This window comes from Schistocerca serialis, chromosome 1 (genome assembly GCF_023864345.2).
Source record: "Schistocerca serialis cubense isolate TAMUIC-IGC-003099 chromosome 1, iqSchSeri2.2, whole genome shotgun sequence".
In the NCBI taxonomy this organism is placed as follows: domain Eukaryota; kingdom Metazoa; phylum Arthropoda; class Insecta; order Orthoptera; family Acrididae; genus Schistocerca; species Schistocerca serialis.
In genome coordinates, this window is record NC_064638.1 from 843,118,214 (window position 1) to 843,132,189 (window position 13,976).

Here is a 13,976-nt window from a genome sequence, read left to right on the forward strand (position 1 = left end):
GAGACAGAGAGGTAATGAAATAATAACGTTACCTGGCTTGAATGAATTTTCGGATGCTGTGCACGAAAACTCGTTCGGTGAGAGTGTAGTTCAGCATGCGGAAGATCCACTGCGCTAAAATTGAGAAAGAAAGAGAGACCACTGTCAATGTCACAGTTTCAGGCTGTAATATTCTGAGAAAAGAAAATTTGTTACAAACTTTCATGTATTTTATAGTAGCCCATGTTCATTTAAGTAATAATTCTGTAATATTTCACAGACTTTATGGAGTTTATGCTTGCAGCTAGCACTAGCATTTATTGAGAAAACTGTGTTGCGAATACTCACTTTTAGCAACGCGGATCTCTTCCTTCAGCGAGCCAATGAGAGAATAAGGGTGGCGTTTGCTGTATTCATAGTAGAGACTGTAGCCCATAGGAGGGATAACCCTAGACGCCGCCTGTATCCAAAACGTAAGTCCACATACCATTATTTTCAACAAGACAAATATAACAACACGCTATTATACCACTAATTATCATTTGTAATTCATACAACGAGTGTTCTAAACTTAATTTAAACCAATATGTCCATAAACACTACAAGAAGAACGTACAGTTCTGACGTCCGTATGTGGTCAAAACTTTTTTTTTTTTTTTTTTTTTTTTTTTTTTTTTTTTTTTTTTGCTGTTAAAAGCTCGAGGGCTATTCAGAAAGTGGGAAACGTTTCCGTCTGACGCCGCTAGGCGCGGGCCGAGCGCGTATATTTTGGTATGTGCGTGCTCAGCAGCTCAGTCGGCATCCATCCGTGACAGGTGACAGTGGGAACGTTTCTACGCCTACGCGTATGGTTTTTTTCGATATTCGAATTTGAAATGTGCGCTGCAGTCGAAAATCCCGCCAGTTGTGAGGTGCGGTATGTGATATGGTTTTTGTTGGCAATAAACCTAAAACCTATAGAAATTTATGGTGAACTGTGCGAAGTGTACGCAAACAACGTAATGAGTGAATGTTCCATCCGGAAATGGTTTAAAAATGGCCGAACCAACGTTCATGATGAAGAGAAGAGTGGACGCCCGAGCACTGTGACTGACGATCTTGCCGCTTAAGTTGATGAAACGATTCGTGAAAACCGTCGCTTCTCATTACCGGATCTTTCGCTTTCTTTTCCACAAGTTTCACGGACTTTGTTGTTCGAAATTGTCACTCAAAAGCTAAGCTGCCACAAATTTTGTGCCGGGGAAAGCTGACGTCCAAAATTTTGTTTTTGCACGACAGTGCCCGATCTCACATGGCAAAACGCACTAAAAAACTACTTAATTCACTCAAATGAGAAATCTTCCCTCACCTGTCCTACAGCCCCGATCTTTCACAAGCGACTTGTTTCGCAAGACGAACTGGGTTGCAACGCAGCGCTCTGATCACGACGCGGAACTCCAGGCGGGCGTGACTCACTGGTTGAAGTCTCAGGCGGCAGAATTTTACGACGAAGGTCTTTCAGAGCTTGTACACCGCTATGATAAGTGCCTCAATGTGTTTGGTGACTACGTGGAAAAGTAGTGTCAGTATCCCTTTCAGATGTATATAATAAAATGTATTTCTCGTACTTAGTTTTTTTTATGCCAAAATGTTCACTACTTTCCTAATAGCCCTCGTATAAACAGCTCAAGCACAACAGCCGACAGATTTAACGGAACGTGCCATCGCTGCCATGTAGATGACCCACTTCCTACGAAAAGAAATTGGGTATATTTGTGTTCAAATAAATTTTCATTCAATTTTTCATCTGATCCTCAACGTTCAATATCATCCTATAGCTCTAACACGCTAGCAGAACCATTCATTATTACTTAGTATATGTTACATATATCAGGCGTTATCAGGAGAAATATTTCAACAGGTGGTAGAGCAGACAGTTTCGCATATAACATTTCCTATAACATATGCCCAATTTTTGTCTGTTACAGACTTACAGAAGGCGCTAAACGAACGCAAATAATTAAGTTTTCAGTTGATTTTCATAGATTCCACCTGCGATTTCAATGCACTTTCGAATTCTCTTGACAGCACCAAGTGTAGCTCTTTCGTGTATCTGTTGGGGTCATCTTATGGGGGCAGCACTGTCCACAGTTGGAACGATTAATTCGCCTCTTGTATTTACTTTTTCTTTACAGATTTCGCCTTTCAGCCATCCCCACAGGTAAATCGAAAAGTTTAAGATTCGGGGTGTTGGTGGCAAAGAAGCGATGCCATTTGTGCAAAACCGTCTTCCGGGAAATATTAGGTTTAGAGGGTGTGTCACTTGAGGACTTGTCGCATCTGCTATGATGTGGCACACTCTTTGTTACACAGAGAATATGAATACACTTCAGGCACTTGATAGTTCACAGTTTCAGTCCGAGCCGGCTCGTCGTTACTCGTAGAACACAAAGAGAATAACCCAGCTAGTCCGGGTTCAAGCAGTCCATCAATAACAGCAGTTCTAAACACAGTCGAGTAGAAATTCAGTAAACAGGGAGTATGGTATAAGCGAGGTGGAGACCTAAGCACAGCACGATTCAAAGTGTCTTGCATCCGGCCGGCTGTCGCGTCATATCTCGAGGCTGTCAGCGGCCGCTCCATGTGACCAACCGCTGGTATATCTCACCGGCCGCTGGACAACTAGAAAGACATCACGATATATGGACCTCACTGTCGAATGACAGAAATATAGCACCCGTCATGCTGGATGAACATACCCATCTTTGTAGGAAGTTATTCCAATAATGCTGGAAGATGGTTTTCGAGAAAGTCTAGATAACAGAGTCCTGTACGACGATGCGGGAGCGTAACAGGTCCAGTCATTTGCTTGTCTATCGCCCAACACCACAGATTTACAGAGAAGCATGCTTGAAAATTTCTCCATTAAGGATAGTGGGTACTTGCAGCAGCACTAACGTGAGATACGAGAGTTATTCCACGGCCGCGAGTTAAGGCCGCTTCATCAGTGAACGCGGCGACTTGCAATTAGGCAACGAAAAAATTCTTACGTAGCTTCAGCTCTTTCTCAAAGGTGTTGATCTGCTGTTAATGATAAGGTCAGAGGCTATCCATACGAAATGTCGGCCGTATTATTGTATGAGGAACACCGGTGCTTCTAGAACCTAAATATGTAATTGTTGAACGACTATATTCTGCAAAATGTTAATGACTTCTATTTAACCCATACTCTCTTTATTTGCACATTCTGATGAAATATGACAGCTGGGCACTGCCGCAGTATTGCACAGTGCAGTGTAAACACTAGTAAACACTCTTCGGTCTGGTACTCTGCAGTTAGGAAATCGTCGAATGCACCCTCTACAAGCAGCAGCGGTTCCTGTTACAAAACCGGTGCACAAATACCATATCGTTGTATTCAGTATTTGTAAATACACGCAGCATGCATAAAAGATACACTAGAACTGGCTAACAAATGACAACCATAGTTGAAAAATTCAGTTATGTAAACTCAAGCACAACTTCACAATTGGAACTTCAAATCAAAAATGACAGCCGAAACATAAACCCAGGTGAAATGAAAACGTATCTGTCTAACCTGCCGTATCTCTGTAAGCTATAAAAATTGGACACGTGTTGCGTGGAATGTTTAATGCGAATTAATCTACGCTATCACCTCCTAACATATCTACTATTCCTCCCAAAAATCCTTGTAACTTCAGTGATACTGGAACAAGCCACATAACAATTTAAAATTTCTCTTTTTCCTATCTTGTAGATGTAGACTCTAAATGAAATAGATACCAGGCTACGTATTATTTCTTTTCTATCAAAATTAAACTTCATTTTGTGATGTGTGCGTTGGAATGTTCACCTCAGAAACTTTCAAACTTTTTACCACTTCAGTAATGTAAGAGTCTAATCTGTCACATTTGTGCAGTACTTTAATCTCCTCTTATCAATCTGTGGTTTATTTCCTACCCCTCCCCCCCCCCCCCTCCTTCCACCTGCCGGCCGGTGTAGCCGAGCGATTCTAGGCGCTTCAGTCTGGAACCGCGCGACCGCTACGGTCGCAGGTTCGAGTCCTGCCTCGGGCATGGATGTGTGTGATGTCCTTAGGTTAGTTAGGTTTTCGTTGTTCTAAGTTCTAGGGGACTGATGACCTGAGATGTTAAGTCCCATAGTGCCCAGAGCCATTGACACACCGGCCGGCCATAGATTTGAACTATAAGATACTGAAAAACAGGAAGAAATGTTTTAAGTTTAAAACCGTCCAAAGCTTTGAAATTTATTCTTTGTACGTCCCTTCTCGCTCTCTTTTCTTGCTATCGGCGTTCATAGTCGAGAGCCGTCCACGAAGCAGCAAAGACTTTTTGAACAGCCCGTATATGAAAAAGGTAGTTTATGCACTTAACCCACAGCGGTATTTTATTTGCCTGTAATTTTTCTGTCTGTGCCATTAGCAGTGTAAAATGTTGCCTTTCTCTTTTTCGTATGTATTTTTTAAACGTTAGAAACATTAAATTATTAAAAGTTAGTTTACGTTGCAAATATAACCGTTGAATCCACGAGAACACTCATAAATATTCGATAAACAAAAAAAGGGCGAGAAGGGTCGGCAGTAATAAATGTATAGGTAAAAGTCGAGACACGAGATTGAGCTTTAATTGAGATGTATGAGTTTTATAGTGGAGAGAACGCACCTTTTGAGGCACTAAGTACAACGAACTTACTTGACCTACGAACACAATTCATTTGGCTGAAATTAATGTAGTTGGTAACTGGTACATGTTTTTGTAGTGATAAAAATTTAAAAAAACTGTTTTACTGTTTAATAAATCAATTTTAATAAAATCGAAGAAGTGTGTACTGCTTTCAACAGTGGTAGTATTAGTAGAAATGTACCCTTTTTCAGATTTATTTCGACTTATTTAAGATTTTGAATTGCATAGGTAGAAGAAGGTATTTCCAAGTTTTTTACTGTTATAAATTGCACAGGCACAAGAAGTAATATAAGCTGAAACGCTCTCGATCCTATATACACGTAACTGATACAGTGATATATTGGACGGTTTGGAAGAAGAGAAATATAAAATGATATTAACTGTAGTCCATACCAGGTGGGGCCTACTGTTAAATGTGAACAACTTAAATGTCTGTGTTTCAAAGCGATAAGCGTGAGGATAGTATTGTAATGACATTGTTCACCTTTATCTGTAATAATCCTGCTCCATACTGAACAGTAATTAGTACAATTTCCATAAAATTTGCCTTCTACAGAATTGACGTGGATACTGAAGTTGATTGCATCTGGCCATATATTCTGTAGAGTGTTTAAACAAATCGAACTAGTCAACTGTAATTGTCAGCCACCGTAGCGGTGTAGTCAATGCGCCAGACTGTAATGCGGAGGACCCGGATTCAATTCCGGTTAGTATCAGGGATTTTTCCTTATTGGGAGCAATCGAAGAGCACCAAGGTCTGCTAAATCGACAACCCATATCCAGATGACGCCATTGCCTGAGGATTACACGACGGTCGGACGATCCCGATGGCAAGTCTGTGACTGCAACGACGGTATTATTCTTTCTTTGCATCCGTAATTGTGGTCAGGGAGATTACAATCTCACAAATAGCTAAATTTTCTTTACATTATTTTGTTCGATGCGTCCTCGTCATTTGGTCTAAGTATTATTTAAAGAATCAAGCCACCCAGTAGCGATCGCGTAAACAGTTGAATTAAATTTCAGATCTCTCCTGTATATTAAGCAACTGAAAATTTTTGCATTATTATTGTGAAGAAGAAGAAGAAGAAATTATACACCATAGTTGACTGTACCGTGAAAGTTTAACAGGTCGAAGGAAGGCTTCCTCCAGCCAGGCGAAGCGTACAAAAGCATTCCACTACTAAAATCAACCTGCTGACTGTCTCGCAGCTAACGCTGTTCCAATGAACTAGGCTGTGCTAAGGATATTTACAAAACCTGTACTACATTTAGTCATGACTAGCCATTGTCTTACGACAAAGAGCAGCCACTACCTACAGTGCTTGATTTGTTACGGTAAGCACCGGTACTCCTTACCCGGTATCTATGATGACCGGTATCTCTGATGAAAAAAAATCAGAACTGCAGACACTGACAAGTGGAAAAAGATGTTGAGACACTTGCAGTTCGCTTTCGGTTGAACAGACGAGATACGATTAAACCATTTCGTGAGTATCTTTTCGATAGTTGCGAGTACTTTGGTGGAAATTGTAAGAACAAGATAAAGCAGCCCACAAGTTTGCTTCCGTTGATAACTACCACCACGACAATTGCAGTGTCATTTAGTGAACGTGAAACACGGTTTTCCCAAATGAATGTGATCATTACTGACGGTAGAGCCTCTCTGATACCAACAAAATGTTTCTTCACTATTTTTTCTGAAACTAACGGCTCAGCACCGACCAGTTCTGGCCCTTCAAATTACGTGGAACCTTGGCTGCTCCGTGGACGGCTCTCGACCATGAACGCCGATAGCAAGAAAAGAGAGCAAGAAGGGACGTACAAAGAATAAATTTCAAAGCTTTGGACGGTTTTAAACTTAAAACATTTCTTCCTGTTTTTCAGTATCTAATAGTTCAAATCTATGGCCGGCCGGTGTGGCCGTGCGGTTCTAGGCGCTTCAGTCTGGAACCGCGTGACCGCTACGGTCGCAGGTTCGAATCGTGCCTCGGATATGGATGAGTGCGATGTCCTTAGGTTAGTTAGGTTTCAGTAGTTCTATCTCTAGGGGACTTATGACTTCAGATGTTACGTCCCGTAGTGCTTGGACCCATTTGAACCATATGAGGTGGAGCACTGGTTAGCAAAATTTTGTAAATTTCTGTGAGGTTGTATGGGACCAAATTGCTGAAGTCATCGGTCCCTAGTCTTACACACTACTTAATTTAACTTAAACTAACTTACGCTAAGGACAACACACACATATACGCACACCCATGCCCGAGGGAGGTCTCGAACCATATGAGGTGGAGCACTGGTTAGCAAAATTTTGTAAATTTCTGTGAGGTTGTATGGGACCAAATTGCTGAAGTCATCGGTCCCTAGTCTTACACATTACTTAATTTAACTTAAACTAACTTACGCTAAGGACAACACACACATATACGCACACCCATGCCCGAGGGAGGTCTCGAACCTCCGACGGGGGTGAGCCGCGCGAATCGTGCAAGAGACCGCACGGCTACCCCCGCGGCAGTGGTCAGCACACTGGACTCGCATTCGGGAGGACGACCGTTCAAAAGGGACACTACCGACTTCCTTCCCCATCCTCCCCTAATCCAATGCTGTTTTTGTCCCGTCTCCCAAATTTACCAACAAACCAGCAGGAAAGTCACAGTACCAGAACATCTTTTTTACGAATCAAACACTTACCACCTATAATAATCATTTGGCGAACAGAATTGATTTACTATGGTGTTTGCGATACAAATCCGTACAGGCTACAGCAGCTGGACGTGTACGTCCGGAGAGGCCGTCAGAGATCTGACCTGTGAGGGCTCCAGGTTTGGGTCCTGCTTCAGGGCGCTGACGACGAACTTGACGAGCGCCTTGGTGATGTGGACGTCGTTGGCGCGCGGGAAGGGCGTGCTGTAGTGGCCCAGCCACTGGTACGCCAGCTCCGTCGCCAGGATGGTCGTCAGCGTCGACTCGCTCACCAGGTCCTGCTCCCTGCGCATGCGCAAACACCACAGTCGATGTGTGCTCCGGACCGTCTTTGTCATGCAGAGTTTCTACGGCTATAACATGTAATCCGAGTCCTGGGACTCACAGAGGCTTTGTGCTCAAAGCAGTGCTTACGAGACTGCACGCATGCAAATGTATGGTTTGCCACAGAGTCAGAGGAATTGGCAGTTTGCCAGTCGTATTTCAATGACGAGCGTTTGCCTAAAGAGCACGTGAAGATGACAAAAGGTACGGAATATGTTATACATTTGCAAACTTGTATTCTAAGGAATGAAAGCTACACATGAGTGACTTACCCGACTCTAAGGTTTTCTAATAGAGAATCAGTTTAGGGTGAAAGAATATTACTGATAAGATACGCTGATCATATTTATATCATCAGTGAAAGTGAGGAAGAATTACAGGAGTTGTCGAATGTAATAAGTAGTCTAATGAGCACAGACTATGAACTGAGGGTAAACTGTAACAACATGCGAGTAACGAGTAGCAGCTGAAATGAAATTAGTGAAATGCCTAACATTATCATTAGGGACCATGAAGTAAGCCGGCCGAAGTGGCCGTGCGGTTAAAGGCGCTGCAGTCTGGAACCGCAAGACCGCTACGGTCGCAGGTTCGAATCCTGCCTCGGGCATGGATGTTTGTAATGTCCTTAGGTTAGTTAGGTTTAACTAGTTCTAAGTTCTAGGGGACTAATGACCTCAGCAGTTGAGTCCCATAGTGCTCAGAGCCATTTGAACCATTTGAACCACGAAGTAAACAAATTAAAGAAATTCTGCTACCTTGGAAGCAAAATAACACGTGACGGACGAAGCATGAAGGAGGTAAAAAACAGACTAACAGACGCAAAGACAACATTCCTGGCTAAAAGAAGTATACTAGAATCAAAAATAGGCCCCAATTTGAGGAAGGATAATTGCGACTGTACGTTTGGTGTACATCGTTATACAGAACTCCATTAGAAACTGCAAGGAAACTGGAAAGAAAGAGAATAGTAACGTCTGAGGTTTTTTGCTATAGAAGGATAATGAAAATTAAGTGGTGTGGTAAGTTTTCGTCAGAATCAGCGAGGAGAGGAACATGTAGAAAAAACTGACAAGAAGTAAGGACAAGATGATAGGACTTGTGTTAAAGCACAACTTCCACGGTACAGAAGGGTAAAAGGTAAAAACTTTTGGGGGAAGACTGAAATTGGAATATATCCAACAAATAACTGAGCACATGGGTTGCAAGTGCTGCTCTGAGATGGCGTAGGAGAGAAATTCGTGGCATGCCGCAGCGAACCAGGCAAAAGAGAGATGACCCAAACAAAGAAATAGAGATTTAATTGTAATGCGATCCGGGGAATTGGAAGAATACGACAGGCAGAAATCCTCATATAAACTGACAAGTCTCGTGACGGCCATCATACGTGATTATATTATCTTTAAATAAACTCCTTATGCTTGTGGGTGACAGCGTCGTATGTGATAAAATTATCAATGTTTCGGGTGCTATTACACACAGCTTTCATCAGGGCGAATACCGAGCGAGGTAGCGCAGTGGTTAGCACACCGGGGTCTGTAATGAACCTTGCCTTCTCGTAACTTTCCTATGTCAACTGAAATGTTCGATTCCGTATAAATATTTCCCAAACTTGGATCTATTTCATTACTTAAATTACATACTGCTCATTGCCTAAAATCTATTTTCCTGATAACATATTTTTATCATTCATATCGATCCATTTCGCAATATCGATCTTGGAGCATGAAATTTAATAATAACAATTGTTAACTTAAATAATCCAAAACCCACTTTACTGTAAAAGTAATATTATTATACTTCGGTTTTCATACAAACATAATTCCTGTTTTCATTTACAATTTTTCTAATTTTATTATTGACCATAAATTCGAACTTGTACAATTGCAGGAAGCTGCTATTTTTCACGCTGTCAAAATTTTCAACCTTTGTTATTAAACATTAGACATATAAATCTTCATTTAAATATTTATTTCCAGAAATCATTACGTAAGTTAAATCTAAAAAACAATTTCGATGAAGACAGCCATGTTAATACAAGTTTGAACTACATCCTGTTCTAGCAGGTACTGGAAACGGGGCTCCTAATGCTTACAGAGAGTCTTTTGCATTCGTTGAGTTTGGTACATGTCATTCTGTGATCTACTATGTTCTTTGTCTAGTGAAAAAATGTTGCACAATGTGTTTTCTTAAGAAGCGATATTGCGAAAAGTGTGACAAGAACAGATCAATAAATGAAAACTGTATTGAAAAGTAGGATAATATTCCAGCGATCTGTTTTTAGAAGCCTTGGACCAGACATACTAAAAGTTTATATAGGAACAAAGAAACGAGCGCAGATACTTAGGCCGACTTTGCAAGATTAGTAATATTTATTTGCAAATATAATTATTTTCTGTTACGTAATAATTATAAAATTTTCATAACTGTAATACAGCTAGAATAATGCATGCGCACAGACTCTGATTCTTCGTTACATATGAACATTAAGTAAGGGAATTACGCTAAAATTCGCATTCGGGAGGTCGAAGGTGCAAAACCGTGTCCGACCACCCTAATTTCAGTTGTCTGTAATTTCCCTAAATACACTCCTGGAAATGGAAAAAAGAACACATTGACACCGGTGTGTCAGACCCACCATACTTGCTCCGGACACTGCGAGAGGGCTGTACAAACAATGATCACACGCACGGCACAGCGAACACACCAGGAACCGCGGTGTTGGCCGTCGAATGGCGCTAGCTGCGCAGCATTTGTGCACCGCCGCCGTCAGTGTCAGCCAGTTTGCCGTGGCATACGGAGCTCCATCGCAGTCTTTAACACTGGTAGCATGCCGCGACAGCGTGGACGTGAACCGTATGTGCAGTTGACGGACTTTGAGCGAGGGCGTATAGTGGGCATGCGGGAGGCCGGGTGGACGTACCGCCGAATTGCTCAACACGTGGGGCGTGAGGTCTCCACATTACATCGATGTTGTCGCCAGTGGTCGGCGGAAGGTGCACGTGCCCGTCGACCTGGGACCGGACCGCAGCGACGCACGGATGCACGCCAAGACCGTAGGATCCTACGCAGTGCCGTAGGGGACCGCACCGCCACTTCCCAGCAAATCAGGGACACTGTTGCTCCTGGGGTATCGGCGAGGACCATTCGCAACCGTCTCCATGAAGCTGGGCTACGGTCCCGCACACCGTTAGGCCGTCTTCCGCTCACGCCCCAACATCGTGCAGCCCGCCTCCAGTGGTGTCGCGACAGGCGTGAATGGAGGGACGAATGGAGACGTGTCGTCTTCAGCGATGAGAGTCGCTTCTGCCTTGGTGCCAATGATGGTCGTATGCGTGTTAGGCGCCGTGCAGGTGAGCGCCACAATCAGGACTGCATACGACCGAGGCACACAGGGCCAACACCCGGCATCATGGTGTGGGGAGCGATCTCCTACACTGGCCGTACACCACTGGTAATCGTCGAGGGGACACTGAATAGTGCACGGTACATCCAAACCGTCATCGAACCCATCGTTCTACCATTCCTAGACCGGCAAGGGAACTTGCTGTTCCAACAGGACAATGCACGTCCGCATGTATCCCGTGCCACCCAACGTGCTCTAGAAGGTGTAAGTCAACTACCCTGGCCAGGAAGATCTCCGGATCTGTCCCCCATTGAGCATGTTTGGGACTGGATGAAGCGTCGTCTCAGGCGGTCTGCACGTCCAGCACGAACGCTGGTCCAACTGAGGCGCCAGGTGGAAATGGCATGGCAAGCCGTTCCACAGGACTACATCCAGCATCTCTACGATCGTCACCATGGGAGAATAGCAGCCTGCATTGCTGCGAAAGGTGGATATACACTGTACTAGTGCCGACATTGTGCATGCTCTGTTGCCTGTGTCTATGTGCCTGTGGTTCTGTCAGTGTGATCATGTGATGTATCTGACCCCAGGAATGTGTCAATAAAGTTTCCCCTTCCTGGGACAATGAATTCACGGTGTTCTTATTTCAATTTCCAGGAGTGTAGCTCCATGCGAATGGCGGGATCTTTCCTTTGAAAGGACACGGCCGAGTTACTTCCCATCTTTGAAACAATCCGAGCTTGTGTTCCGTCTCTAATTACCACTGTATCTTTCTTTGTCCCTTCAGGGTGAATAGCAGCCAAAACGTCGGTAATTCTGTCACATGTGATGCGGTCATACGTGAATATTATTGGACTATATTTTTAGAAACAGTGTACGTAAATGCATGATTTGACGTCGATAATCAAGGACACTATTCGCCGACTGTGGTGTTGTATATAGGAAAGCCACATCGTGACAAAACTGTGGCCAATTAAGTCCTGCTGAGAATCTGCATATGACCCTGGGACTGGCAGCTGGCACTCACCACAAATACCTGTAACGTCCTGCACATGAATAGGAAGAAGAAGAAATTATCCTTCGATCACATAATTAGTGATAGTAACTATTAAATATCAAAGAATATACGTCCGAAGAGATGTAAAACGGAGCACCCATATAAATCTATAATGCACAACACAATTAAAAGGTCACTTTTTCGAAATCCCGTTATTGTCGCCCATTGTGACACAGAAGTTTGAAATCTGACACGAAGCTGACTATCACCTTCCTCTGTAATAGTGCAAAAGCACAGCAACCTGCGACATAACCCTCGGTCCCGAGGACGCTTCAAACAGCAACGTGTCGACAGGTATGAAAAAAAAAAGTCAGAGCGCAGAATTTAACGCGAGGTGTAAGGTAAGTTAAAGATGTCACACTGGCACCAAATGTCACCAAAGTCCTGTCAGACGCCACCGTGGACGTGCCAGACGATTGGAAGGTCGTCACGTCCCTTCTTACATTTCGTCCCTTCTTTCGACGCCTCTGCAATGGAGGTAGGAACCGCGAAGCCCAGAGTTCTAATCACACGGTTTCCTTATGTACGGCCGAGGAAAACATTTAAGATACACCACAGCTCAGAATCAACACGAGAAGGCCTCAGATGTTGGCACAAAGTACGACAGTGAAGCCACTACATCCCAGGGGCCGTTGTTTCCCACACATTTCGCGTTCGAAAACGACAGTTCGCAGGGCGGTGAGAAACATAAAAACGTCCTTGACAGTCTTTGAGCCTGCTGACACCCGCCGGACGATTCAACCCTTCTCCAAGGAGAATGTAGGACTGCAAACCCCAGCGAACGCGGTCGTGTTCTTTCGAGTGCAACGCGAGCGCCGTTTTTGCTCAGTTGCACAGGATGGGACCACTAGGGACCTTTCAAAACGTTTCGACAAAATGTGAACGTTATCGCAAGCAGCAAAGCGTGTTTATGCTCACTCAGTCCTCCCGTCTCGTGCCCAGCTGAGCGCTGAGCGCGATTATGAGGGAAGAGGAAGAGGAGGGGGGATACTACACTGCATATGCGTGAATAAAATGGCAAATGGTCCCTCTTAGGACCCCAGTTAGGGAAAACGATCCGTACCAACAGCACATCTCTGCCGGGCACTTCAAAAATGTTGCTATACAGAGATGGAAAATGGAAATGAGCGTTTGGCGTCATTGGCCGTGATGCCCCTTGCGGGGCAGGTCCGGCCGCCTTGGTGCAGGTCTTATTACATTCGACGCCATATTGGGCGGCCTGCGCGCCAGATGGGGATGAAATGATGATGAAGACAGCACAGCACCCAGTCCCTGGATGGAGAAAATCTCCGATCCATCCGGGAGTCGAACCCGGACCCGTAGGACAGCAATCCGTCACGCTGACCACTATTTTTGTGATCTCATTTTGTTCTATACTGTTCGTTGAATTTGCTCGTGGCGGACGTCCGATGTCACCCGTTCAGGTTGTTCATTGATCCGTTCACTCAGTTTTTTATTACAGAGGGTAGCTAAACCCTCTGACCGAACACGCTGAGCTATCGTGCCGGCAGCACTCAGCTATCGGGGCGGACTGTAGAGAGATAGTCAGTCACCAATTCCCAGGTGCCGGGGCGACATGTCCTTTCGATACCCCTTATATACGGCCAACAGGCGCTAGTTCAGTGACGTAGTGCCACTCAGCTTATGGGTGATGAAACGGCTGCACCTAGGAAATGGTTCAAATGGCTCTGAGCACTATGGGACTTAACATCTATGGTCATCAGTCCCCTAGAACTTAGAACTACTTAAACCTAACTAACCTAAGGACATCACACGACACCCAGTCATCACGAGGCAGAGAAAATCCCTGACCCCGCCGGGAATCGAACCCGGGAACCCGGGCGCGGGAAGCAAGAACGCTACC

The 13,976-nt window shown here is 44.1% G+C and overlaps 1 protein-coding gene across 1 annotated transcript in view; it reads right to left on the reverse strand.

Moving 5' to 3' along the window:
• The window catches only part of LOC126485007 (aminopeptidase N-like), a 260,634-nt gene that overhangs the window by 140,151 nt on the left and 106,507 nt on the right, over positions 1-13,976 (reverse strand). Inside the window, exons 7-9 of the mRNA XM_050108615.1 lie at positions 7,493-7,673; positions 328-439; positions 33-114 (exon numbers count right to left, since the gene is read on the reverse strand). Coding sequence (XP_049964572.1) covers positions 33-114; positions 328-439; positions 7,493-7,673 — 375 coding nt within the window. The remainder of the gene's footprint in view (positions 1-32; positions 115-327; positions 440-7,492; positions 7,674-13,976) is intronic.